Source organism: Carassius gibelio, chromosome B20, assembly GCF_023724105.1.
Source record: "Carassius gibelio isolate Cgi1373 ecotype wild population from Czech Republic chromosome B20, carGib1.2-hapl.c, whole genome shotgun sequence".
In the NCBI taxonomy this organism is placed as follows: Eukaryota; Metazoa; Chordata; class Actinopteri; order Cypriniformes; family Cyprinidae; genus Carassius; species Carassius gibelio.
The window spans coordinates 28,775,056-28,800,143 of NC_068415.1; the positions used below are offsets into that span (position 1 = coordinate 28,775,056).

Consider the following 25,088-nt stretch of genomic DNA (forward strand, 5'->3'; position numbering starts at 1 on the left):
TGTCAGGGCTGTTTTTCTATTTGGGTTTATTTATGGTAGCTGACTCTTCATACATCTCCTACCATCTCCAGCTTTTCATGGGCCGTCACAGATCATCACCATCCCTGGACACTCGCCTTTTGCTCGCTCATCAGCACCTTCCTCTAGCCCACAATTCTGATTTATGAACACACTTGTTCCCGCCTTCTCATTCTATCCCAGCCTGGACACTCTGGCAGTGTTGTATTTCACCTCACATGCACACACAGCCTGTTAATCACAGTGGATCGGTGTCTCGATAAAATAAGCCCTGTCACAAAGCAAGGGTTATGAAATCATAGGACTGATTGAGTTTGCAGTGCTCTGTGAGAAAACAGGCTCTAACTATTATTGAGTTTGACAGGCTAATGAAACAGAATTCGGTTCGAGCCTAGGAAAGCGCCTACATACTTTGATACAGAGGATGCTGTAGGGAAAAGTACATTTGTATTAATCTGCTCAAAGTCTGACTGAGAGACACTTGCCACAAAAATACTAAACATGTTTGGGGATGCTGGTATGCTTATGTTACTATCTTAATGTGATCTAGCCAAGTCTCGATCACATTACTACTGATCAATCATATTTTAGGGTAAGAACTACTGCATAGGTAAATATGTCTAAACTTTGTGTCCTAATCTCACTGCTGGCAAAATGTATGGTTTTCCTCTTTGCCAATAAGCTTTTGGGACCCACCTCTTAGAATGTTTTAGATGTTTAAAACGCCTGATTCAGTTCTTATATCAGCATATAAGAACACACTATTCTAGAAAGGAGACAAGCTTGAGGGGAGTTCAGAATGTGTAATTATAAATGCACTGTATATTTTAAATAATTATTTTGAAAGAGCGTGTCTCAAGATGGAGCTGGACGCTGCTGAAAATGATGTTGTAATCAGAAAATCAACAATGAGGTTGTTACTGAATTCTGAATTTAGTACAAAAATCACATCATGCATAATCATTGTCATGGTTTACATTATCAATCATTAGTGGAACTTCAGAGTTCTCATGCACATCCACTAGTAAACATTAATATGTATTAACCTATATGTAGCTAGTGTTGCGAATAGATTTGTTTTATTTTTAAGTTTTTGTGTTTAAGTTTTTTATATACTGTAATATTCTTAAGAAATGTTTTGGGGAAATACATAATATTCTTAACTTTATTCTTACATTAGAAAAGGAGATGAAAACCGAAGTTAAAGATAACTTTTCATGAATCTGGCCCTATGATCTGGATTTGGTATTGGATTTGAGAGTTTAGACTAGAAAAAAGAAATTGGGGGTAGGGGTTAGAATTAAGGATTGGAGGTTTGGAGAGATTATTTGTTAAAATGCGGGTTAGGATTTGGGTTTAAATTTAAAAGATAAACTTTTTGCATTTCTCAGATATTACTTACCTCACCTTTAATTAGGGATATATTTCAAGTTAGAAATTTAAGGTGCTATCATTTAATTAAAAACTTACAGATTTCTAGGAAGGTAACAAAAGCACGTTGTTTTGTATGTGAGAATTTATATTAATATCACTAATATTATCTTCATAATCAGAATCTCAAAATCTGCTTAATTCAGTTATTTTTTTGCAGGTTAGCAGAATGGCGAAAGCTAGACCAGCTAGGACCAGCACAGAAATTAATTCTCAAAAGAAATATCATATTGCTCTTATAATGGTGCTGTATAACAGGATACTGATCCAGCAAAGTGACAGTTAAATGAGATGTGATCCTGTCACATTACCAGCAGATGTGGCATTGACAAACCTCTTCAAGATCAGAGGATCCTCACCTCCCGTAATTCCCTACTGCTGTTCACTACAGTTCACAGCAGAGATTTGACAGATGCGTTCGTGCATGACCAGTCGCAGAATGGTGTCAAAGGACTGGCTAGTCCATGCCCTGACCATGAAATGACTTTCTGCCATACAGAGCACCACAGAGATGACACTAATGTCCCATCTACTGTTTGTGACCACAGCTAAAATATGAGTCCAATACAAAAGCAATTCCAGACTGCCTAGAGTGAACTACTCAGCTACAGAACAACAAAGTGTATCCTATTTAAGTAAAGGGTAGACTTAATAACAGTGTTAATGTACAAGTCTACAATCTAGTAGAACAAACCTCAGATTTCTTTTAAGTTGTGCTGCTTTGCTGTCTGCTCCCTGCAAGGGCTCTATCATAGCTAAAATGGTACATCCTAAGAAACTGATTTAAAACATAGTAACTCTGTACATCATAAAAGTACACATATGGACAGAAATAGTTACTCAAGAAAAGGAAAAGTAATGTTAATAATTACTTGAGTGAGAGTTAAAGTATTCAAATGAAAAGACTCCTCAAGTAGTAAGTTACCAGTTACTTTAGATCTGATTAAGAACGAGCAATATGATGATGTTGGTGAAGTTCATGAATTGTGCAATTACAATAGGAATGTTTTCTCCTCATTATGACCACATGATGTTAGGTGGTATGTCAAAATCGTTATGTACTTCTTCAAAATGTCATTAAATTAAATTTCAGAAGATAAACTGACAGTATAATATCTGTAACCAAAATGAATGTAAAGGAAACTGCTTTGTGGACATAAAACAAACTGAATTCGCAGTAGTCTACTCTTGTGACATACATGACAAAGTTATTTCAAAAAGTAAATGAAATGGGGAGGTATCGGGAATTAGACAGAATTTACAGCCTGCTTGACAATGATGAGCCTGTTTTCACTGTGATATTAAATCTACTCTCTCTGGCTGGCGTACTTTACAAAAAACAATTTCACAGCTGGCTAAATCCAATTTTGTCACAAAATCTCCATGCCATACAAAAAAATTATTTTGGGAGCAAAATATTCCTCATTTTGTGTGGAAATAATTCTCCATTCTTCATTTCCCGATTCTCTTACAGTACCACAAGTCATGAGGGACTAGACACGAGGAGGTCTAGAATGTACAGAGTGCTGATATGATGGAGATGTGCAATGCCATGGCTATGAGCTCATGTCATGTTTAATAACTGTAACGGCCTGTAATAGGAGCACGCTCATGAGTACAGTGTCATCAGTGCAATGCATCAAAAATATTTAATTGTTTCTCTAATGCCAGTGTCTACAAGACGCCAAAACCCAGAAATATGAGTGGGTGGAGGATATGGAACTGTGAATAGCCAGACACTCATGTGTCTCATTTTCACGCAAATTTAGACTGCATTTTTCACATGTTTACTTTCATCTCTACAATGAAAACACTTCCAGAAACAAATATCAGCTCTCACACTACTGCTCTGTCAATCCCAACAAGATAGCCATCTCACTTATTTCGATTGGGTCACTTCTGATCTGCATTATCATGTCAGATCTTGGCTTTGACAGACGGACATGAGAAAAGCTTGTATTACAATGAATCAATGCCGTCAGGCAGTATCCCTGTCAAAGGTCTGCCACAAGTCTTTTTGCTCAAGCCTGTCTTCAGAATGAAATGCATTGTTGTCTGGCTAATGTCACCTTCACCAAGTGTCCTACAGGACTTTGAATATGTAACACTGCACTGCAGACGTGACAAAGCATTGCATTGTATCCTTTAGGAGCCTGGCCAATGTTCCCTGTTTCCAACGAAACACTGTGTATTGAGAACACTAAATAAGTGCAAATAAATCAGAGGCACTGCAGAATTCATTCTTCATTCCTCAACCCTAAACATTTTGAAAAATGTATTTGTTTAATCTTTATTGTTAACCATATTGATGAGAAATGTGATGTATATGTAAAGTGCATAGGCTAATTTAATTCAGTTTGTTATAGTTTTTTCTGCACACACACATACACTACACGTACACATGAACGCTCTTTTCAAACAGAAGCTTGTAAAGCACATGATATCTGTCACAGCATATAATGACTACTAAAAATTACAAATTAGATATATAATTTTATTTCAGATAAAGGGAAAATTAAAAGTGAGTTTAATCCAAGCATCTATAAAAGATCTTAGAATAGTTCTGCATCCTTCTGAAGGCGCTCTGTCTGTGTTCGCGCTGTTGCCATTTAAACATGTTAATTACAAAAACAATGTATTTATGTATTGTAGACGTCATTACCTAGGCAAAGCAAAATTTGCTGAAATATAGGCTACAGTAAGAGCGCCAGCATTGTTGTCCATCAGATGCCTGTCAAAGTTGAGTTTGTTACTATAGCAAGAGTAAAACTGTCATGTTGTTATAATGAGAAAACTTTATAAAAAAATAAATTATAATGCATGGCCACTTAGAACTTCTGTAAAAACAACAACAACAACAACAACAACAAAATAATTAGTTTTATGCATGTGAAGTGCATTTGTGCACCTTCTTTCATACACAGTACATGCCTGTGACTCCACTCAGCACACTCTTATTGTTCCAAGCCATTGCAGGCAGTTTCAAACAGGCCCATTTATCTTCCAGGGCAAAGGAAATGGTCTTTGGCCTTGATCTTTAATCACTCCCCTGCCGCAGTGTGCAAGGTCATCAGAGAAGTGGTGACAAACAGTCGTACAGAACTGCCCTCGTCGAACTGAGACTCACTGACTAAAATTAGAGAGCGACACTGGCCCAACAGGATGTTTCAATTACAGCCCGAGATCAGGACAGGAAAAAATGAAGCGTCCAGTTACTACATGTGGCTCCGTATGTAATGGAGATGCAGAGGGAAAGGGAAATCTGGGAAGAGACACACAGGACAGAGAAGAGGGGGAGAGGGCCAAAGGACACAGATAATTGGAATCTACAAATATTATAGAAAAGTCTGTTAGCCAAGAAGAAGGGATTTCGCTGCTAATGCTGAACTCTAGGTAATTAGCAATTTGAGGCAAATTTCTGAAAAGATTAAAATGGAAGGATAAGCAAATTTTGGAACACTTTGAAGAAATCAACTGCTAAAATAATTTTTTACTCATTACCTCATGTCATTCCAAACCCATATTGTGCAATGTGCAAGATAAGAAAATGCAGAATGTTTTTGGCCTTAATAAGAGATTAAGGCCAAAAAGATGCTCTTTTCCAAACAATGAAAATCAACTCAATCAAACCATAAAAGTAGACCATATAACACATCTTCTTGCTTTTAAATTAATCATGGCACTTCCTTCATGGAAAGCAATTAATTATCTCCTTATTTTTAAGTCAAAATCTAATCATACTTTGTCAAGACAAACACTCAAATCAGGACATGAATGATCTTTTAGTTCTTCTAGAAAAAGCGTCTAATTTATTAGGTTATCTGAGCTGGCATCCATGAGCTTCCAAACCATCGTCCAGACAACAGCCACATTCAGAAAATAAATCATTCTTGAGATGTTTCATTATAGCGTCAGAAAAGGCTGCAGTGTGTTTACCCTGTGCTTATATACTCACTGTCATCTTCTTGCTGGCTAGAGAGACTAAATGTGAGTGGTACTGATTTGAATACTGATCTTGCAGGGAGTCTGAGCTCAAAAGGGCTTTCAGTGAGCACAATGTGGGATTCAGCACACAAAGGCTGCCATACAAATCTACTCCAGCCAAGACCTATACTGAAACTGAGGAACGTTGTCAACAATGATAATTCCATTCATCATAATATAATGAATGTTGAACATATAATAAAATCATGGTTCCTAGAAGTGAAAGATAATACATCATAAATGTCCAAGTGTTCAAAGTTCTGATAATTTGTTTAAAATAATATGAAAAATATATGGAAATAGGAGATCATAATTCATATAAATCAAGAATGAACATGACAAGACTTTTGTGTTTTAGACTATTAGGCATATGAATAAGAGTGAATGTGCACATTTTAAAATAAAATATTATTTTCAAATAGCGTAAATTAATTACTTCATATGAAGAGTTCAGATGCAAAAGCCTCGTTTAAAATTTGATTTTGTTTCTGGTTCTGTTCCACTCAAAATTTCATTTGTTCCTGGTTTTCATTTTCGTTCCTTGAAACGGTTCAGAGCCCTGGTCTAAAATGTAAACTGCAATGGTACTACGCATCTAACTTAATCACTTTTGGGTGCAATACAATGCATTTTGGGGACTGTGTAGTCAGACACTTTTTATTTACAGTTTTTGGTTAAGATAACTAGGTAAAAGGTTGCCTTGATAGTTGAACCACTTCAACTAAAGCATCCAAGTAATTTACCAATACTTTTTACACAAGCTGTTGTATGGGGTTTTGTGTTACATGCTTACATGAATGCTGCTATTTGTTTTTGTAACACCTATAGCTTCTCAGTGTCAGGGTAGCTGAGATAGATTGAGGGAAATGTGTCGTTTATGCAGAGTAGAGGATTGTTGTTTCCCTGGGCCACATGTTCGCACACATCCCCTGCATGCTTTTTTCTAATGAGCCCTTCAACCTGGAAGTCCCCCATCCATCTGCCACCTTCAGGTAATTGGGACCACCAAGCTGTCCCAAGGCACCCAGCATCCATCTCTCTGTGTGCCGCATGAGAAAAAGAGTGGAAAATAAAATTGCCACGTGGATTGCAAACAAGTACCTAGTTTCTGCTGACCTTTACATGATTTTAATGTACATGCGCTCTGTGCTCATCTGCAGGCAACCACTGCTGAGCCATAAGGCAATGTTCAAGGAAGGAAGTTCAGCCTGAAGTGACAACATATAGGTATTGTTGTGTGTGCGAGTTGCTATAAATCAGATACACCTGGAGATCGAATGAGAATGCTCTGAAGTGAAAGCTGTTCAAATGAAAACTTCAAATGTATAAGACGCAGTGGGGCGTTTTATCATACAGTAAATTCTAAATCCTTCATAATCTTTACATCTTACAACTCAATAATCTTTGGCTATGTACATACTGCAGCTCTTCAAAAAAGATAGTGACATACACATTTGCATTAAATGTAGTGTCTAATGAGGTACGGTTAAGGGATCTAGAATATGATCATTCAAAATACGTCATCTGCTTTATAAGTACAAACAAACAGCCAGTATACTAGAAATAAGCATGCAAACAAGCAAATAATTATCAGCCAGTAGTATTCTCTAATATAAAGCTTTACTGAAGAACGTAAACAATGTCTTTTTTCAATACATGACAATCCAACAATGTGATTTTAAAAAGCAATGATCTATTTGGCACAAATACAATTTACATTAGATTCAACATGATTTCAGTTGCAAGCATTGAACTAAATATTCCGCTATAAAAAGAGAACACTTATGCCATGCAACTCAAATCTGTTCTTTTACACAAACTGTAAATCTGTTCTTTCACACAGAGCTTGCTACAGTATTCAGACTTTTCACAACAACTGAGCCACTAAATGACACTAGAAAATCCCAATCTGTTATAGAGTGTGTGAGTTTGTTGTCTTTCCATTTTCACATTACTTTTCTTGACCTCTTTTTTACTTTCATCTCGTTACCATTTCTCTCCTCCCACACACTTAAACAGCAAACAATTAAGTTGTGTCCTGTCAGCTACATTAACTACAGTAATTGGAAGCCATAGTATTTTTCTGTTCAGTGGAAATGATAATTTCCTACTACTACTCTCCTTTAAGTGCACGACTTGGACAATCACACAATGACTACATCCTCAACATACATGTATTTCAAATAGTGGTGATGGAGTAGTCATATAGCATATCTAATGCTTGTGATGCTTGCAGGTTTTATCCGTGACTCACACATCGTTAAAACATCACATAGCTGAAATCACTGGAATTAGTAATTCAGCTTGGAGGCGGATGATGAGAGGTGACGTAAACAGCTAAACGAATTGAAGGCTTAGAGCTGGAATCTGGCATAATGCAACACTAGATAAAGCCCATCATCTGTTCCATAACTGTCAGCAGGTGTCCAACTGCAATGATTAAGGGTGCCTACACACCAAGAATTGTGTCGTATCAGAGAATACTGCAAAATCATTGATTTCAATGAAAATGGTGCACTACAAAGACAACATAACACTAGGACTGGCATTATGATGTTTGCAACTTTTGCTTAACAAACTCAGACACATAAATCCATTGATGGATGAGAAGCAAGCTTAGTTGTGCTTCCGATTCACTGTATTATCTGTTTTCACAGTCTTTCACAATCTATCCATAGATTGCTCCATCAGAGTTTCCTCTAGTCTATACAGTATGTGCCCTAACACATTGACAAGGGGTCTAAAATAAAATTCCAGGACAAAAACCATAGTAAAGGAGAGTTAACAGAGGGAATGTGCCTTTTACCTTCAGGCAAATTTGTCGCTGAGACACCCAGGTTGAGAAAAATACTTACAGCCTAACAACATCTAAGAAAAAAGAATATGCTGGACAACTGCTTGCAGCTGTTAGTATTGATGCGCCTATAATTGCTCCTTTAAGGGCGCTGATTGCACCCTCTGTGAAAAAAAAAAAAAAAAAAAAAAAAAAACCTACCACTACTAAACAACATTTGGTTGTGTGTGCATCTGTTAACATGCTCAGTGTGGTCTTTGGTCATGTCAGCATTTCTACAATGCCTCTTACATCATTGAACAGACAGCGGCCCAGGGCTCAGTGAATAGCCCTTGCTGGAGATGAATGGATCTCTCTCGCTACTCTCTCTCACTCCAGTTTTTCACAAGTTAATCAAACAACTCTGGTAAGAATATTTCATCAAGTATAGTGAGTAATGGCTTCTCCTGCTATTGTTATTTGCACCTCTTGCCACATGTACAGTTTATCTATCTCTGTCGGTGATGAGGGACTCACATGTGATAAATGAACGGAAATAGTTCGGCTAACAGAGTAGATTTCAGAATTAGAGACACACATCCAAACTTTAAATTAAGACAACTGGGTAACAGTGAGGCAGCATAGTCGTGGGTCAAAACACAGCTCTTCTGTTCCGTTCAAAACATTAAACAGGTTCTCCCCACTCAGTGATGCACCTACTGAGAAACTTGATGAAAGTGCTCTAGTTATTGGCGATTCTATTGTACGGAACGTGAATATAGAGACACCAGCCACCATAGTCAAATGTTTACCGGAAGCCAGAGCGCCTGACATCTTGGCAAATTTAAAAGTGCTTGCTAATGCTAAACATAAATACAGTAAGATTGTTATTCATGCCGGCGCTAATGATGTTTGACTTCGCCAGTCAGAGATCACTAAAAATAACTTTAAAGAGGTGTGTGAACTTGCAAGCACGATGTCAGACACTGTAAAATGCTCTGGTCCCTTCCCTGCTTACCGTGATGAGATGCATAGCAGATTGTCATCACTCAATGGCTGGATGTCTAAGTGGTGCCTGCAAAATAACATAGGTTTCATAGACAATTGGACGAGCTGTTGGGGCAGACCTGACCTGTTGAAAAGAGATGGTCTTCATCCCTCCCGGGATGCTGCCGCTCTTCTCTCTAGAAATATGGCACATAGTCTTAGAGCTTATACTTGACTAACTGGGGCCCAGGTCAGGAAGCAGACAGACTGGCTAAACCGACCGTCTGCTAGCTGCCTCACTTTACAGAGGTTAATTCTCAGCATATAGAGACTCTTTCACCTAGATATCACACTATAGAGACTGTGTCTGTTCTCTGAACTAGGAAATACAAAAAACATTCAAACCAATTTAAGAGTAACAATTTAATTGAGGTTCAACAAACAAAAAAACAGATGCAATATGGATAAACAAATGATAAAGATTGGCTTATTGAATATCAGATCCCTTTCTACGAAAATGCTTTTTGTAAATAATATGATCACTGATCATAATCTAAATGTGCTATGTTTGATTGAAACCTGGCTAAAACCTCATGATTACATTATCTTAAATGAGTCCGCCCCCAAGATTACCATTATAAACATGAGCCGCGCCCAAAAGGCAAAGGGGGAGGTGTGTCTTCAATTTATAACAATGTTTTCAGGATTTCTCAGAGGGCAGGCTTCAAGTATAACTCATTTGAAGTAATGGTGCATCATATAACATTATCCAGAGAAACAAATGTTAATGATAAATCCCCTGTTATGTTTGTACTGGCTACTGTATACAGGCCACCAGGGCACCATACATACTTTATTAATGAGTTTGGTGATTTTACATCCGAGGTAGTTCTGGCTGCAGATAAAGTTTTAATAGTTGGTGATTTTAATATCCATGCTGATAATTAAAAAGATGCATTGGGATCAGCATTTATAGACATTCTGAACTCTTTTGGGGTTAGACAACACGTTTCAGGACCAACTCATTGTCGAAATCATACTCTAGATTTAATACTGTCACATGGAATTGATGTTGATGGTGTTGAAATTATGCAGCGAAGTAATGGTATCTCAGATCATTATTTAGTTTTGTGCAAACTTCATATAGCCAAAATTGTAAATTCTACTTCGTTACAAGTATAGTAGAACCATCACTTCTACTACAAAAGACTGGTTTTTAAGTTATCTTACTGATGTATCCAAATTCCTTAGCATATCCAAAACCTCAGAACAACTTGACGATGTAACAGAAACTATGGACTCTCTCTTTTCTAGCATTTTAAATACAGTTGTTCATTTACACTAAAGGAAGGTAAAGGAAACCAGTCTGACACCATGGAATATTGAGCATATTTGCAACCTGAAGAGAGCAGCCCAAAAAATGACTTGATGGCTTGTGGCGAGTGGGGCGGGGCCCAGAGACGTGAGAACAAGGAGGGTCTCGAGTCCCACGTAGGAGATGGAAGGATATAAAACTGGAGCGACGATAGTGAAGGATGAGAGAGGACCAGGCCTGGGCCTTATTTTATGTTTTGCTTTTTATTTGAGTGCAACAGTCGTCCGTGAGGGGCCGGTGCGCTGTTTTGTGTTTATTTTGAATATTAAAATGATGTTTGATTGTGCGCCGGTTCCCGCCTCCTTCTTCCCGATGATTATGGAGTTTTTAATATTATTACATGGCTGCTCTGTCAATTCTTTGTTATCAGTTAGGAACCTAGGTGTGGTATTTGTTAGCAATCTTTCCTTAGAAAGCCACTTTTCTAGCATTTGTAAAACTGCATTTTTCACATCTGAAAAATCTGATTCGATGTAACCGGATCTTTTTGAACCAGTTCACCAAATTGAACTGATTCCTTTTAAATGGTTTGCGTCTGCAATATGCATTAATCCACAAATGACTTAAGCTGTTAACTTTTTTAATGTGGCTGACACTCCCTCTGAGTTCAAACAAACCAATATCCCGGAGTAATTCATTTACTCAAACAGTACACACTGCTGTGAAGAGAGAACTGAAGATGAACACCGAGCCGAGCCAGATAATGAACAATAGATTGAATTGTTCAAGGGTCAAGAACCGGTTGCATCGGTTTTCGGTTCACCAGTACTTCTTTCGGACAGTTCGATTCAATAAACCGGTTGAAGAAAACGGTTCACTGGTTCTTTTGTGCTAATGACGTCATTTGCGATGATTGCCCTTTATTCAAGCCTTCTGTTTACCCGCGTTCATAACACAGAAAGCACAGAATCAGTTCAGAATCAATCACGAATCAGTTCGGTTCAGACGCTCTGTGTGTCAGTCTGCTTCACACTGAATCACACATGCGCAGTATCATCAGCTCCTCGGTTCTCGAATTGGACGCGTCTGACAGAAACGGTTCTTGACTCTAGAATGATTCAATCTGTTATTCGATATCTGGCTTGGCTCGGTGTTCATCTTCAGTTCTCTCTTCCCAGCAGTTCAGTTAGTGTATTGTTTGAGTACATGAATTACTCCGGGATATTGGTTTGTTTGAACTCAGAGGAAGCCACATTAAAAAAGTTAACAGCTTAAGTCATTTGTGGATTTATGCGTATTGGAGAAGCGAACCATTTAAAACAATTCAGTTCGATTTGGTGAACTGGTTCAAAAAGATCCAGTTACATCGAATGATTCAAACCAGATTTCAAAAACTGCTTTGTTTTGAATTTTCTCTCACAACAGACACAGAAGAGAAGACAATGCAGAATGAAGTCGTAGTTTTTGCTATTTTTGGACCAAAATGTATTTTTGATGCATGGAAAAATTCAAACTGACCCTCTGATGTCACATGGACTACTTTGATTATGTTTTTCTTACCTTTCTGGACATGGACAGTATACCATTCACAGAGCTTCAATGGAGGGACTGAGAGCTCTAGGACTAAATCTAAAATATCTTAAACTGTGTTCCAAAGATAAACGGAGGTCTTACTGGTTTGGAACAACATGAGGGTAAGTTATTAATGACATAATTTTGCTATTTGGGTGAACTTACCCTTTAATTAAGCGTGAAATTGCACTACTGTCCCTTTCTGGATCTGCTAATATGATCATACACCTCTTATTTCTCGGACCCTGGGGTGACCTGCAAGGGTGGGTAGTCAGAGGACTGTGCCAAATAGCACCTTACAAGTGTAGCCACTAGACCACAAACCACTCAGAACAGCCCAACATTGGTCACATTCTGGGACCTTCAGGGGTTGGAAAACCTGTCAGCTTTTACAGGTATTTCTCTTTCTGTCTATGCTGACATGCAGCAAGGGAACACTAAAAGTGAGACCTATGGAAAATTAATTTGTGGGCAAAGCATGAATCAAACTGCCTGAGGGCCTAGAAATTGATCTGGGAGAACTTGTCTTAGAAAAAAATACACTTACAACAAGTCCAAAATGGAGATCTTGCTGGAGTGGGGACATTCCTGTAGAAGTATTTATTAAATACAATTTATTAAAAATGCTGTGGTCATAACCTGAATCTCTAATTTTGCTATTAATGTAAGAGTGTCTTACAAAATGTACAAATCAAAGCAGAAAAATATATAGTTCTCATAAAATGAGAGATTTGTTTCATTGAATCTCTTTTATTATGCATAACAGATTAATTTGCTTTCATGAGTGCTCTATAGAACTTCCATTGACCATAATATTGTAGGGAATACATTTTCCTAACCCTAACCTAACCCCAACTAACTCAAGGGGCAACGATTGATAAAAATCAAAGGGTAATGATTGGTTGATCAGAATGGTACAGTCCTTAGCCTTCAACCTAATCCTACATCACTTAATTTTGATGTTATTTCAGGCCCAACAAAAATAATTCAGGAGTATACCTTACTCATCAACACTGTTGGGAACGTTACTTTAAAAAAGCAATTAGTTATAGTTACTCACTACTTGTTTCAAAAAGTAAGAGTTAGTAACTGAATTACTCTATAATAAAAGTAACTCGTTACCAGGGAAAGTAACTATTTGCGTTATTGTAAAAAAAAATAAACAAATATATGTTGCTATATGTCAGAGAATTTTTTTTTTTTCTTTCAGTTTTCACAAGTCAGTTGAAATGAGTAGAACAGACAGGTGTTCGTACACAACTTTCGATATTTATTGCACGTCAACAGACAGCAAGAGTTTTATCCTGCACTTCAAGTATTATCTTTGTAAGAAAAGTGTTTTTGGCCACTAGCTTTGTAGATGCGCGTCACGCATTACATGTACACATTACATGCACGTTCTTGCCTTTGACCACAATGAATTTGAAGTAGTGCTTGTATCTCCACCTTGAAAATGCCAACTTTTCATCGGATTGCTCCTGACTCGCCATTTCTGCTGCTGCTGCAAATCTTTGTGTAGCTGTTGCGTGTGTGTGTGTGTGTTTGGCGCCGCTGGCGCTGCCGCATGTGCCGGCATGTGTGTAAAAACACTGGCTCTGATTGGCTACCATAAAACACGTGACTCTGCCTTAGCCAATCATAATCGCTTATCTCGTTATTAACCCACCTGCTCACTTGCTGTGTGAGCCAGGGTAGCGTTCGGATTGCATAGTTTATTAAATCAATGCATAGTAACGCACCGCATTTAACTTTCAGCAACGTCAACGGCGTTGTAACGACGGGAAAAGTAATTAGTTAGATTACCCCGTTATTGAAAAAATAACGTTGTTACCTAACGCCGTTCTTTTAAACGCCGTTATTCCAAACACTGCTCATCAAAAGCACAGACCAAAACCATGCACTAACATTCATCCATTTAGTCACAGGAATACTGGACTCTATCCCAGCATCTTTAAACATAACAGGTGGGCTGTCCATCACAGGGCTACATGCATACACAATCCACACAGAATGATCTCTTGAGTTGGCCATGACTCAACTGGGGACCTTTTGCTGTGAGGTAACATTTATAACACCTAACACAATATATAAGTAACATTCACTCAGGGCTGTGACCTACTATTTATCATCAGTGTTGCCAAGTCTGCTTATTAAACGCGACTTTGGGCTTGTTTTTCTGTAAAGTCACTTACAAATATTGGTAGTTTTTTGGGCTTGTTTCTAAAGTGTAGTTGCTTATTTGGGCTTGTTCCCAGCTCCATAATAAGTTATCAAGCAGATATTTTCTATATGTTATTTAAACGTAGTTCTAGCCTGTTCTCTCTGTCCCCATACACACAGAGACAGCAGAGTTTTTTAACACCCACATCCTGCTTCTAATTGGCTCTGAGCCAGATGGCAATGAGTACTAGCCAATCAGAGGCAGAGCAGGGCAATCTTTTTTTGGTTAAGAAAACGGCGACAGTGAGTGACGTAAACTTTAAATAAATGCGCGCGAGTTGCGACTGATGGTGACTGACTGGACTATAGGAGAGTTGCTATTATGCAATAATAAACAAATAATTTTTGAATTCAGGATGATATTTATTTGTGTGTGGAAATTTTAATTATCAGATGTTTACTGTTTATATAAAGTACTCGGGTACATCAGTCTATATTTGATATCCCATCAGTTTTGTAATGTTAAAAGGTGGTTTAACTTCCTCTTGTGGTCATTGTCCTGAAGCTCAGGGGGAAAAATAAATAAACTGTACCATGTGTGCAGTTTTGTAAAACTGCGCACAGTTTACCAATCTGTCCACATGGATGTAAATTGACAATCTGTGTGCACGTTTTTATAATTCGCGGGGACAGATTTTAAACTGTGGCTACATATTGTCAATATACATCCAGTTTATTTATTTTTCTCTTCCCAGAACCTGGGGGTTGTGTCCTTAGAAAAAGTCGCTTGTTTTAGGCTTGTTTACACAGGCCTGGTTGCTTATTTGTCTCGCGATATCTGGCAACACTGGTTATCATGTTTAGACATGGAATATGTGATTTTGTGTTCAGCTCCTGTCTTACTGGAAATATAGATGGCCAAAAGGCCAACAAGGATAAAGAGACTTCATGTCCTGAAATTGTCTGCATGTGAGTTTGAGGGCTCTTATCATTAGTTGGGTTGTCAACGCATTGATGAAGTCACGCTGCAGTCAGCACTGACATCAGAGGTTATTATTATGCTGGTTGATCTGTTTAAAGGTGAGGACAGAATAAGTCTTCTTGGCCTGTTGGTGAGCGGTGCCCTAGGGAGAGTTATGGCTTTAATACCAAGACTGCTGCTTCATTTCCCCCCCTTGCATCAATAAAATGGTCACCGTGTTCAGACATTCATTGGCCTCATGCCATACTGTGTTAAAGAAAGCATTCTGGTAGTTGATACTCCACGAGGCATATATTCAATATTTTCTAAACCACCTGATAATGCTAGCTTTGTGTGAAGAACAAACTTAAATAAGATGCTTTTCACTGACAATCTCCCCCTTATTTGGAGCACATAAATGCTGACTTTTTGGTACACTAGTCCCATAAGGTATGATGCTTTTTAATGGCAAACTCCATTGTTCTTGCCATGGCTAAGGCAAAGGGGAACACATGGAAACATGGGACAATTTGATAACTTTAATACTAAGAAACCAGATGGCAAGGGTTTAGACATGAGGTCTCTTAACTTCTCATGTCTTACATGAAAACATAAGTGCAGAATAAACACATATTTACACTGGGTATTCGGCCATCCACACATTTTTGTCTACATCTTTGGTTTCAGGAGACTTAATGGAGAAAATCAATGGATCTTACCTGAATGGTGGGTGGTGAGCGCTGTTTGCGGGTAGTGGTGGTTGACAGGGTGGTGGTGGTCTCGATGAAGGTGGTGGACATCTCTGGTGGCATGGAGGTGGTGCTACGTGAGGGACTTCTGCTGGTGGGAACATCCCCCACCAGTCTCACACTGCCATTTATCTTGATGTTAGCATGACCTTCAGCTGCCATGTTGAGAACCTTCAGGCCATTGTAATAAAGACCAGACAGCTGGCCTTGATATGGTTGCTTGCGGTCATTACCGCCTATTGAGATGGTGGCTTGAGTGTTAAAAATGGTCAGCTGACGACCTGAGGGGAAGACCAGTGAAGGAAGGCACAATCAGAATGATTTTTATTTATTTATTTATATTTTAATTTAGCTAATTGATTAATGTTATCATTAATGGGCTATATTTTAACATCCAAGCATAGTATTAAAAATTCTAAATTATGATTAAGTTTTTTTTCTTTTTCTTTGCCATGTTCACTGTGAGATGCTTCTCATGCAAATGTTTTGGGGAAAATTCCAAATGGTTTTTCATATGGTTAGAAATAGAAATGCAGGCCAATTAAGACTTTAACACATTTACAATTTTATATTACATTGGGCAAGGAAGTGTATGGATTTCATACATTTCAAAGGAATATCATTTTGATTCATGCATGTGGAACCACTAATAGGATTTCAATGTGGTTTTAGACTGTGTTAAAGGGACTTTATAATCATCTTATGTAGTTTAGGCAATGACCTTTAAGCGCATTTAATAATCCAAAGCACTTTAATGGTAAATTTGATAAATGGTCACCCCGCCCTTTCATCCTGTTTTTGAATGAAACTGAAGAGGTGTTGGTCGATTTCATCACCGGCTTCAAACTAAAAAATGTGTTGGTCAGCAAAGTGGCGTTTCACTTCACCACCAATTTGTTGTCTTTGGAAACGCACTGTATTAAAGTTTTTATTATTATTATTATTATTATTCGACCACTATGGAAGATCATTACAAAGAAAATTAAAAACAAACACCCTGACTTTTGTTGAGATTTGGTTTACTAAGTACTTATGCAGTTTTATTCTTTTTTACCAGTCCCTTTAACTGGTCAATGATCTGATGGAAATAACAAAAGAGGATCACAATCCACATAAAAAAAAATAAAAAATAAAAAAATATTACGTAATGGGAAGGGAAGTAAATTATGAACATTTTAGGTTAATTAGTGGCAAAGAATCATCAGACCTGGTTGGACAAAAATCTAACGAAACGACATGACAAGGAGCATATGAACGCAAATTAAAATCAACGAAAGAAACACTGAGTTCTTGTGAGGGTTACCTTTCTCATGTAGCCAATCTTCGACCGGCCGGGTATATTTGAATGGAATTTTCTTATTAGCCATTTGATAACGCTCATTGTCGCTGTTGCCTTTAAAGTTTGAAAGACACATTGCACATTTATACACTGTTTAAGAATGTTTAGCCGTGTTTAAAATGATTTAGGTCTTGTTATCATAGGCAGTTTAGGTTTCATTGTAAGATTTTCTTCAGTTGTAAGATTATAAGGCATTGTTTATTAAACAGTAGCCAACTAAATAAACAGTTTAACACATAATTATTGCAACAAGAATCACACACACCACATTCAGGCTTTAAGACAAAATACAGGCAACCGTTTAAGCGAGACATGCCAACAATTCATTTCAAACTGCATTTCCACTGAGCGTCTGTAACAGGTGATCAACCGCTCAACAATCAAATGAAGTGTGACTGTTTTCCCACTGGATATCATATTCTTTTACATTTCAAGGTGCAAAGGAACTCTTTATGAACTATTAATGTAAGGGAAAGAGAGAAAGTGAGTGAATGCGAAAGAGAGAGAGATAGAAATAAAAAGAGATAATATGTAGAAGCTCTAAACCTGCTGGGAAATAAGGCTTGAGATGACACCGATTTGAGGAAGACACTGCATACAGATGAGATCATTACAGCATGGTGTGAGGCCTGCTGCTGCGGGGTCCCTGGAAACCCTCTGAGGCATTGGGCTGCTTGAATATTTTTGCCATTATTCGTACTTTGTTACACTTCTTCCTCCGACTGGACTGAGGTGTTAGGGCTGTTAGAGTGATTTAACATCTGCAATCTTGGGTATATTTACTGTATGTCACATCCAGCAGCACCAGTTGTAACCAGATCATCGAAGAAAGGTCAAGCTTTTCATATTTCAAGCACATGAACATGATTTAGATGAATGTTGGTCATAGTAAATGAAATGGGATGTCTGTCTTTCAAACTAAAGGATATTAAGCTAATTATTTTTTATACTTTGCATTATAAGTATGATAATACAGTGAACAAGTCATATAGTGCACTATATCATTATGTTTTTATGGTGCTTTTTAAAAGTTTTTTCAAACTCAGCATCTGTACCCACTCACTTCACTGCATGAGAAAGAGCAGCATGAACACTCTTCATGCTGGGTAAGTAAAATTCAACAGGAGGGTAAGTAGATGATTACAGAATTACATTTTTGAGTTCCTATGGATTTCCATGTTCATCAAGTGGGGAGAAAATATACTTTACAGCTGTACTCTGAAGAGCCTGTAATGGTAAAAAGAAGAAGTCAAAAAAAAAAAAAAAAAAAAAAAAAAAAAACCTACAGCTTGAGAGCAAAAAATGCAAATAGGACTTCAAAAGAACAAAGTTACTCAGCACACATCTCACTTAGCTAAATAAGTCACTGAGCGCTGAGTCACAGTGTACCTTTTCAAAACTAGAAAGAGAAAAAGGTGCATAGAATAGGAGTGCTATTCGGAAACACAAAGGTTCTGCAGTGACAGAGATGTGAAATGGATGAGGCCGGTGGCGATTCAAGGCTGTGCTTTTCTTTTGCTTTCCTTTTTAAATACGCAGAAAAAGGGCTTCAAAGTGTGCTGGTTACTGCTTGCTAAGCAGGGGGGATGTGTGCAAGGTAAAGGGGAGAGGGGGGAATAAGCAGCTTCCAGGGTTGACGATGCCTTTGATTCTGATGGGCAGCGCATGCAAGCCTGGGGCTGGAGTGGCTTTTTGGATGGAGGCCTGCATGCTGGAGAGATCCAGGAGAACTTGAGGGTTTGGACATTCATTTTAGACATCAGACACTTTGCCAGTGCTTGATATTTCTTATGTTAAAGTGAATATATTACGATGATCTTTGCAAAGCTATCTAACCTCCAAATAACGTTCAGTGGCTATAGAGAATGGGAAACTGATGTTACAGCACAATGCATTGTGGGAATTTAGGAAATGGGAGTTAGAGAAGAGATTGAAGTGAATGTAAACATTTTATATCATTTTATGTTAACATTATTCAGTGAGAGTAGTTATCATATAAAATGTCTACATTCACTACTGAACTAGGTTTCAAATTAAACTAAAATTTGGTAAGGTAAACTTAAATGTGGCTTTTTGACTATAGATTTATTATACAGTATACTACAAATACAATGATTTGCCTGTGAATGATTGAGCCCATTCATTTTCTTTATTTACTGCATTCTTCTGCTTACTAAGAATCTCTAATAGTAAGAAACCTTGAATTTCATTCAAGGCATTCAAGTGAAGTTATTTATTTGTACATTATTTGCAAAACACTTTTTTTTTCAACTTACTTAATAGATTGACATAATAGTTTTTTTTATTAAATATAATTGACTGTAAATGGTTTTCTGAAAATTACTTATATAAAAAGGTTTGGTTATTTTGTGGTGATTTTTAAATGTTTACACTATGTGCTTCTAAGCATGTCTAAAATATGGCAACCATTACACAGAATGCAACATGCCATGACACAGATTCCCATTCTCTATACCCTGGCTATCATCAGCATCACCCTTATGAGTGAATCTCATGAACATTTGCCCTGATCATATCTCAGTAATAATAATAATAATAATGTATGTCATTATTTATTTGCTGGTGGTTTGCATGAACTTGCTTAACTTCACAACACAATCCTAGAGTGTCTTATCTCATCCATAAAATATCAGAGCAACAGAAGAGCTCTAATCTGTGAGAGATGTCCAACAAGCCAATGGTGTCGGTTTCTCCCATCCATCAGCACATTTGTGTAGGTTTCCCACTAGAACAATATCTGAATCACTCTCTTTAGTTGGCACAGCTTTAATCAAAACAAATGCTGGCATGGTGTCACTATGTCCTCTTTCAGCACTAGAGATTTGCGGTAGGGGGCCATCAGCAGATGCTGAAAGCATACAAACAATGTGCGAAATGAATTATTTTGCCAGTTCATCATGGTCTACTGGTAAGAAGTGAAAAGTTTCTGTTCCTTATTGGGACACAATCTAACCTTGGCTATAAGGCTATATATATATATATATATATATATATATATATATATATATATATATATATATATATATATATATATATTTTTTTTTTTTTTTTTTTTTTTTTTTTTTTTTTTCACATGGGCAATAAATCTGCATATGACTGCCTCTAAGCAGGACATCAATTAATAGTTTTACATTATCACACCATTGCCTTGCTGCTATCACCTGTCTATACAGTTCCAGTCACAAACATCATGCAAACAGCAAGCAACCAGAATAAGTGAATAGAACCCATCCATTATAACTATTCAGTTTTAGACTTAGTCCATGAGATTAAGTCTGCTGGACAAATGGAAGAGTTAACACTAGAACTACCAATGTATTCATTCTGACCATTTCTAAAATGCAAAATGTAACTTTTGAAATAAAACTCCTTAAACTATAATACCCAGACTTTTCCTAAATTTTTATATATTTTATTATTACATTGATACTTTATTTAACTTACAAAACACAAAAGAGTTCTGAGTATTTCTACCCTGAATGGCCAAAACAGTCAAATTGACCATGCGCATTACAGTCAACATATACTTTCTGCTTTTGCCACTTTTTCCCGAGGTTGAAGATGCACGTCACTGTTGCCTTTTGTCCAGAACTTTTGTTCTAGTTGTTTTTATATTCTATTGCTAAGCTAAAATTCCTTTTACTGAAAAAACTGGGTGGATACCTCCAATATTTTTGTTTTAGGAACAGTGACGAAAACAGTGTTTTATCTACAGAAATATTCTGCTTTGGCTCATATTTTTGGGCATTTAGACTTTCAAATACAACATTTTCACTGCAGTGAAAAACTTTGCGGACATAAAACGACATATGCACATCAAGAGTGGTCTACATAGCTCTTACACAAGGGTGAATGCATCATAAAATATGATTGTAATGAATCATTGTAAAAGCTCGAAAGAAGCTTCAAATGTATTATATGACAAAAATGGAATACAGTTCAGTCTAGTATGAATGGTCAGAATGACCATAGAATTCCTGTAGTTCTAGTGTTAAGGAACATTAATTCTAGAAAGCAGACTTAACTTTAACTTCATTAATTGTAGCGTCACCTTCTAAATCTATTGCCAAACAATTACTAATAACATACCCTGATGGAAAGGTTCATAACATTTCCCATGAGGAGCTTGACCTTGCTGCTACATTTAATTTATCTTTTTCTCTGTTTTCTTCAGAGCAGACACAACATGGCCAGAGCCCATCAACTTAAGACAAACTTTCAACTTTGTAATTCCAGCTGAACATTAGTATTCTTAGGTCACATGAATGAATCTTGATTTCATTCAGTTTAATAATAGTGTCTATGTCACAAAATTAACCAACAGTTGACAAATTATTGAATAATGATTAAATGTAGTTTTCAATTTTCTGAGAAACAAGTATGGGGACTTAGCATATTTTCTAAATCTGTAAACATATTACAGTATTTTATGCTTTAGACAAGTCAAAAAACTTACATACAGCATCTTTAACAGCTGCTCAAAAGTATTGCATATTCTAACAAAACTGTATTTCTCTGGTGTCACTCTGGTTAGCCTTGCACTATGATGCTCTGCATCTGACTGCAAAGCAATCCAGCGGGTGGTGAAAACTGCTCAATGGATCACCGGCACCCAGTTAACTTCCACTGAGAACATCTATCATAAGCGCTGTCTAGGCAGGGCAAGGCACATCATCAAGGATGCCTCTCATCCTAACCATAGACTTTTCACCCTCCTTCCAATCTGGCAGGCATTTACATGAGCCTTTGCTCTTGCACTAGCAGGCTCAGGAGCTTCTTCCCCGAGGCTGTGACACTTCTGAACGCCACACCACCAATCTAACCTACACCTTCTCTCTTACTGCACTGGTCACAGTACTTTACACAGATGGATTGCACTACTCATATTTTGCACAGACTGCACATTGTTCAAGCCATTACACTGTAAACTGTCTAAAGTTGTTACAGTACAAAGCACAGTAAACTATTTCTATAAAAATATCATTGCACTACTATTATTTTGCATTGAATACATTGTTTAACAATACTATTGTAAACTCATCCAACTGTATTTACTGCTGCTGTTCATAATGTATATATAATCCTTCATTGCTGCTGTTCATAATGTACATATAATGCCTACATTGCACTCCTATTTATATTCTGTACATACTCTGCTTAATACTGTATATAGCAACTCCACTGTACATTATGTATATCACATCTTCACTTACTATGCACTTAAATGTATATAAAACACTATATTCTTAAACTTCTGGTTAGATGCTAACTGCATTTCATTAGCTCTGTACTTGTAATCTGCAGAATGACAATAAAGTTGAATCTAACCTAATCTAATTGTGCACTTCTTGACTTTAAATATCTTAACTTTTTATTGGTCAAATAGCTTTACATATCTTTAAACATCTTCTTATTGACTGCCATTCAGTGTGCCCCAACAATTCAGGCTTGGTTAAAAAATATGAATAAGCTCAGGAATCATGGCTACCTCAAAATTCTTATCCCATGCCATGGCAACACAGCTGCATGGATCTGATAGCAGTTTATTGAGTGAGGCAGGAACGCAGAGCATCACTGATGTGAAGCACTTCAAGTGCTATTCAGTCTATGAGTTTGAATCCTAGCCTGTAATTACTCAAGAGATGGTGCAGGGACTGAAATCAATAACTTTCAAATTACAAACTGCGTATTATCAGTGTGTGTATGCCTATGAAAAAGAAAGAGAATTCCAAATTTGCAACTGAATGATGGCTAAAGGGAGACAAGGATCTCTCTCTACACACACACACAAAAGATTTTATGAAAATACATTGGTATTTAAATATTGGGTACTTGTCTGATGCAAAGATGTGAGATTTAACGGAGGCCAATATATATCATAATGATTGAATTCATGGGAGCAATAGGTCTTGATGACCTACTACTGGATCTACTGGAGTTTAGCAGTACTATAATGTTTAACCAGAATTAATAAGAGAAACAAACAAACAAGGAACATTTTGTAGTATGTATGCTGTGCACAATATGCTATTTTTTTGCATTTATGGAATACATGAATGGGCATATACGTTTAAAACAGTATACGACCCAAACAGAATGTGTGGAATACTTTATCCTGCTATAGACTGCACACTCAGTATTTACTATTGTGACAAAAGTAGATTTTTCTTTTTCTTCTGGCATAAATATCTAGATAAACTGGATAACTGCTTAATAAATACAGGCTGAATAAGACAAACAATACAGCAAAAAGATCAACAATAAGATCAACAATGTAGCACACTAGCCAGGTACAGCAACTAGAAAGGTAGATGTGTTATGGATGGAAGGAACACACAGATACAACGACATATGCATGTTGACAGATGTAAACTAATTGAATAAGGAAAAAAAACAATTGTTCAGATTTGTCTTTCAGAAGGTTTTTCTGTTTGATGAGTCATGTTAATATGGCAATATATCCTTGCAAATCTTTTGTTGGATATCTTCTTTTCCACTACAAACATTCTCATATCAACAAGGTTATGAAAAATTTGTGGTTTACACTCTGGATACAAATAAAAAACACAAGACTTACAGCGATTCTGCAGATATCCTGCAATCTGTGTAAAAATATCTCCTCATTTAAAATACTGCTATTTGCTACTAGGAATGTCTCCTGAATGAATGTTTCACATAGACTGCATCATTATATCATTACATCATTTCTCTGAGACTAATTTCAAACTGAGTGATGCAACAGCTTCAACAGAAGCCACTATACACCTCCCCTCACAGGTTTATTTTTCAATGTATACATTTTACACGTATACTGTATTTAGCTCTGAGTGGGCTAATAGTCTGTAAGGAAAATGGCATGCTATCTCTGGCTCTTTTTCAGTGTCTTTTTACAGAACTAGTTTGAATAGGGAGCACAGCATTAGCCTATGTCCTTCTGCTTGTCCCCTTCGCCTGATTGTTGGCCTTTCTCACTTTAGAAAGACCTGCTGTTGAATACAGCTTAAGTAAACCTGACGAGAGCTGTTTTCTAATTGGACGAGAAGTGCATGGGCCAGATATCCCATGGAGGGCGCCGAAGCAACAGAGACATCAAAGTGGAGGACACAGAACCCAAATTAATTGAGTGTGAAGGGTTTTTGAGTTTTTTTTTTTTTTGATAGCGTTTGAGGGAAGTATTTCAGCACGCCCTATTTCTCTGTGTAGGAAACGCTTGAGCTTCTATAATAAACCTCTGCTGCATTTGATGAACTCATTTATATTCATCCATCATTGCTGGCTTCCTAAGTCTGGGAGTCATAGATACACAGAGGTCCGGGGCTCATTTTCCCACAGCTGCTGTAGCTGCCACAATACTGCCTTAAACCTGTGCCCCGTTCTTCCCTCTGCCTTTCAAAGCCTCTCAAAAGCAGCTGGCCAGATGTCATGGTGCTAATCGCGGGGACAAAGGCAACAGCTTGGCCTGCCATTGTGCGCAGGCCAGGTGCCCAGGCTTGATTACTCCCACATATGGATGTTTCTAAGGACAATTAAGAAAGCAACGCAAGCCAGGTTGATCGAGAACTAAGTGGCATTTGCTTTCTTCTTTGCTGTGTCCTTTCTCTTCCACACCTTTCCCTCAGCAGAAATGAGATCAGTGTTGTAATTATGAACACCTGTTCCTGATTCAAAAAAAATGCATGCTTTGAAACATGCAGATTATAAATTACATGGGCAGGGAAATTATGTTGTTCCTTGCCTTCCAACCCATGATTTCCTTGGGAGCATATGATATCCAGTGG

The 25,088-nt window shown here is 37.4% G+C and overlaps 1 protein-coding gene across 1 annotated transcript in view; it reads right to left on the reverse strand.

Annotated features, from left to right (window-relative positions):
• Nucleotides 1-25,088, reverse strand: part of LOC127983557 (neurexin-3b-beta) — a 72,816-nt gene that overhangs the window by 14,661 nt on the left and 33,067 nt on the right. The window contains exons 4-5 of the mRNA XM_052585745.1: nt 17,254-17,343; nt 15,921-16,231 (exon numbers count right to left, since the gene is read on the reverse strand). Coding sequence (XP_052441705.1) covers nt 15,921-16,231; nt 17,254-17,343 — 401 coding nt within the window. The remainder of the gene's footprint in view (nt 1-15,920; nt 16,232-17,253; nt 17,344-25,088) is intronic.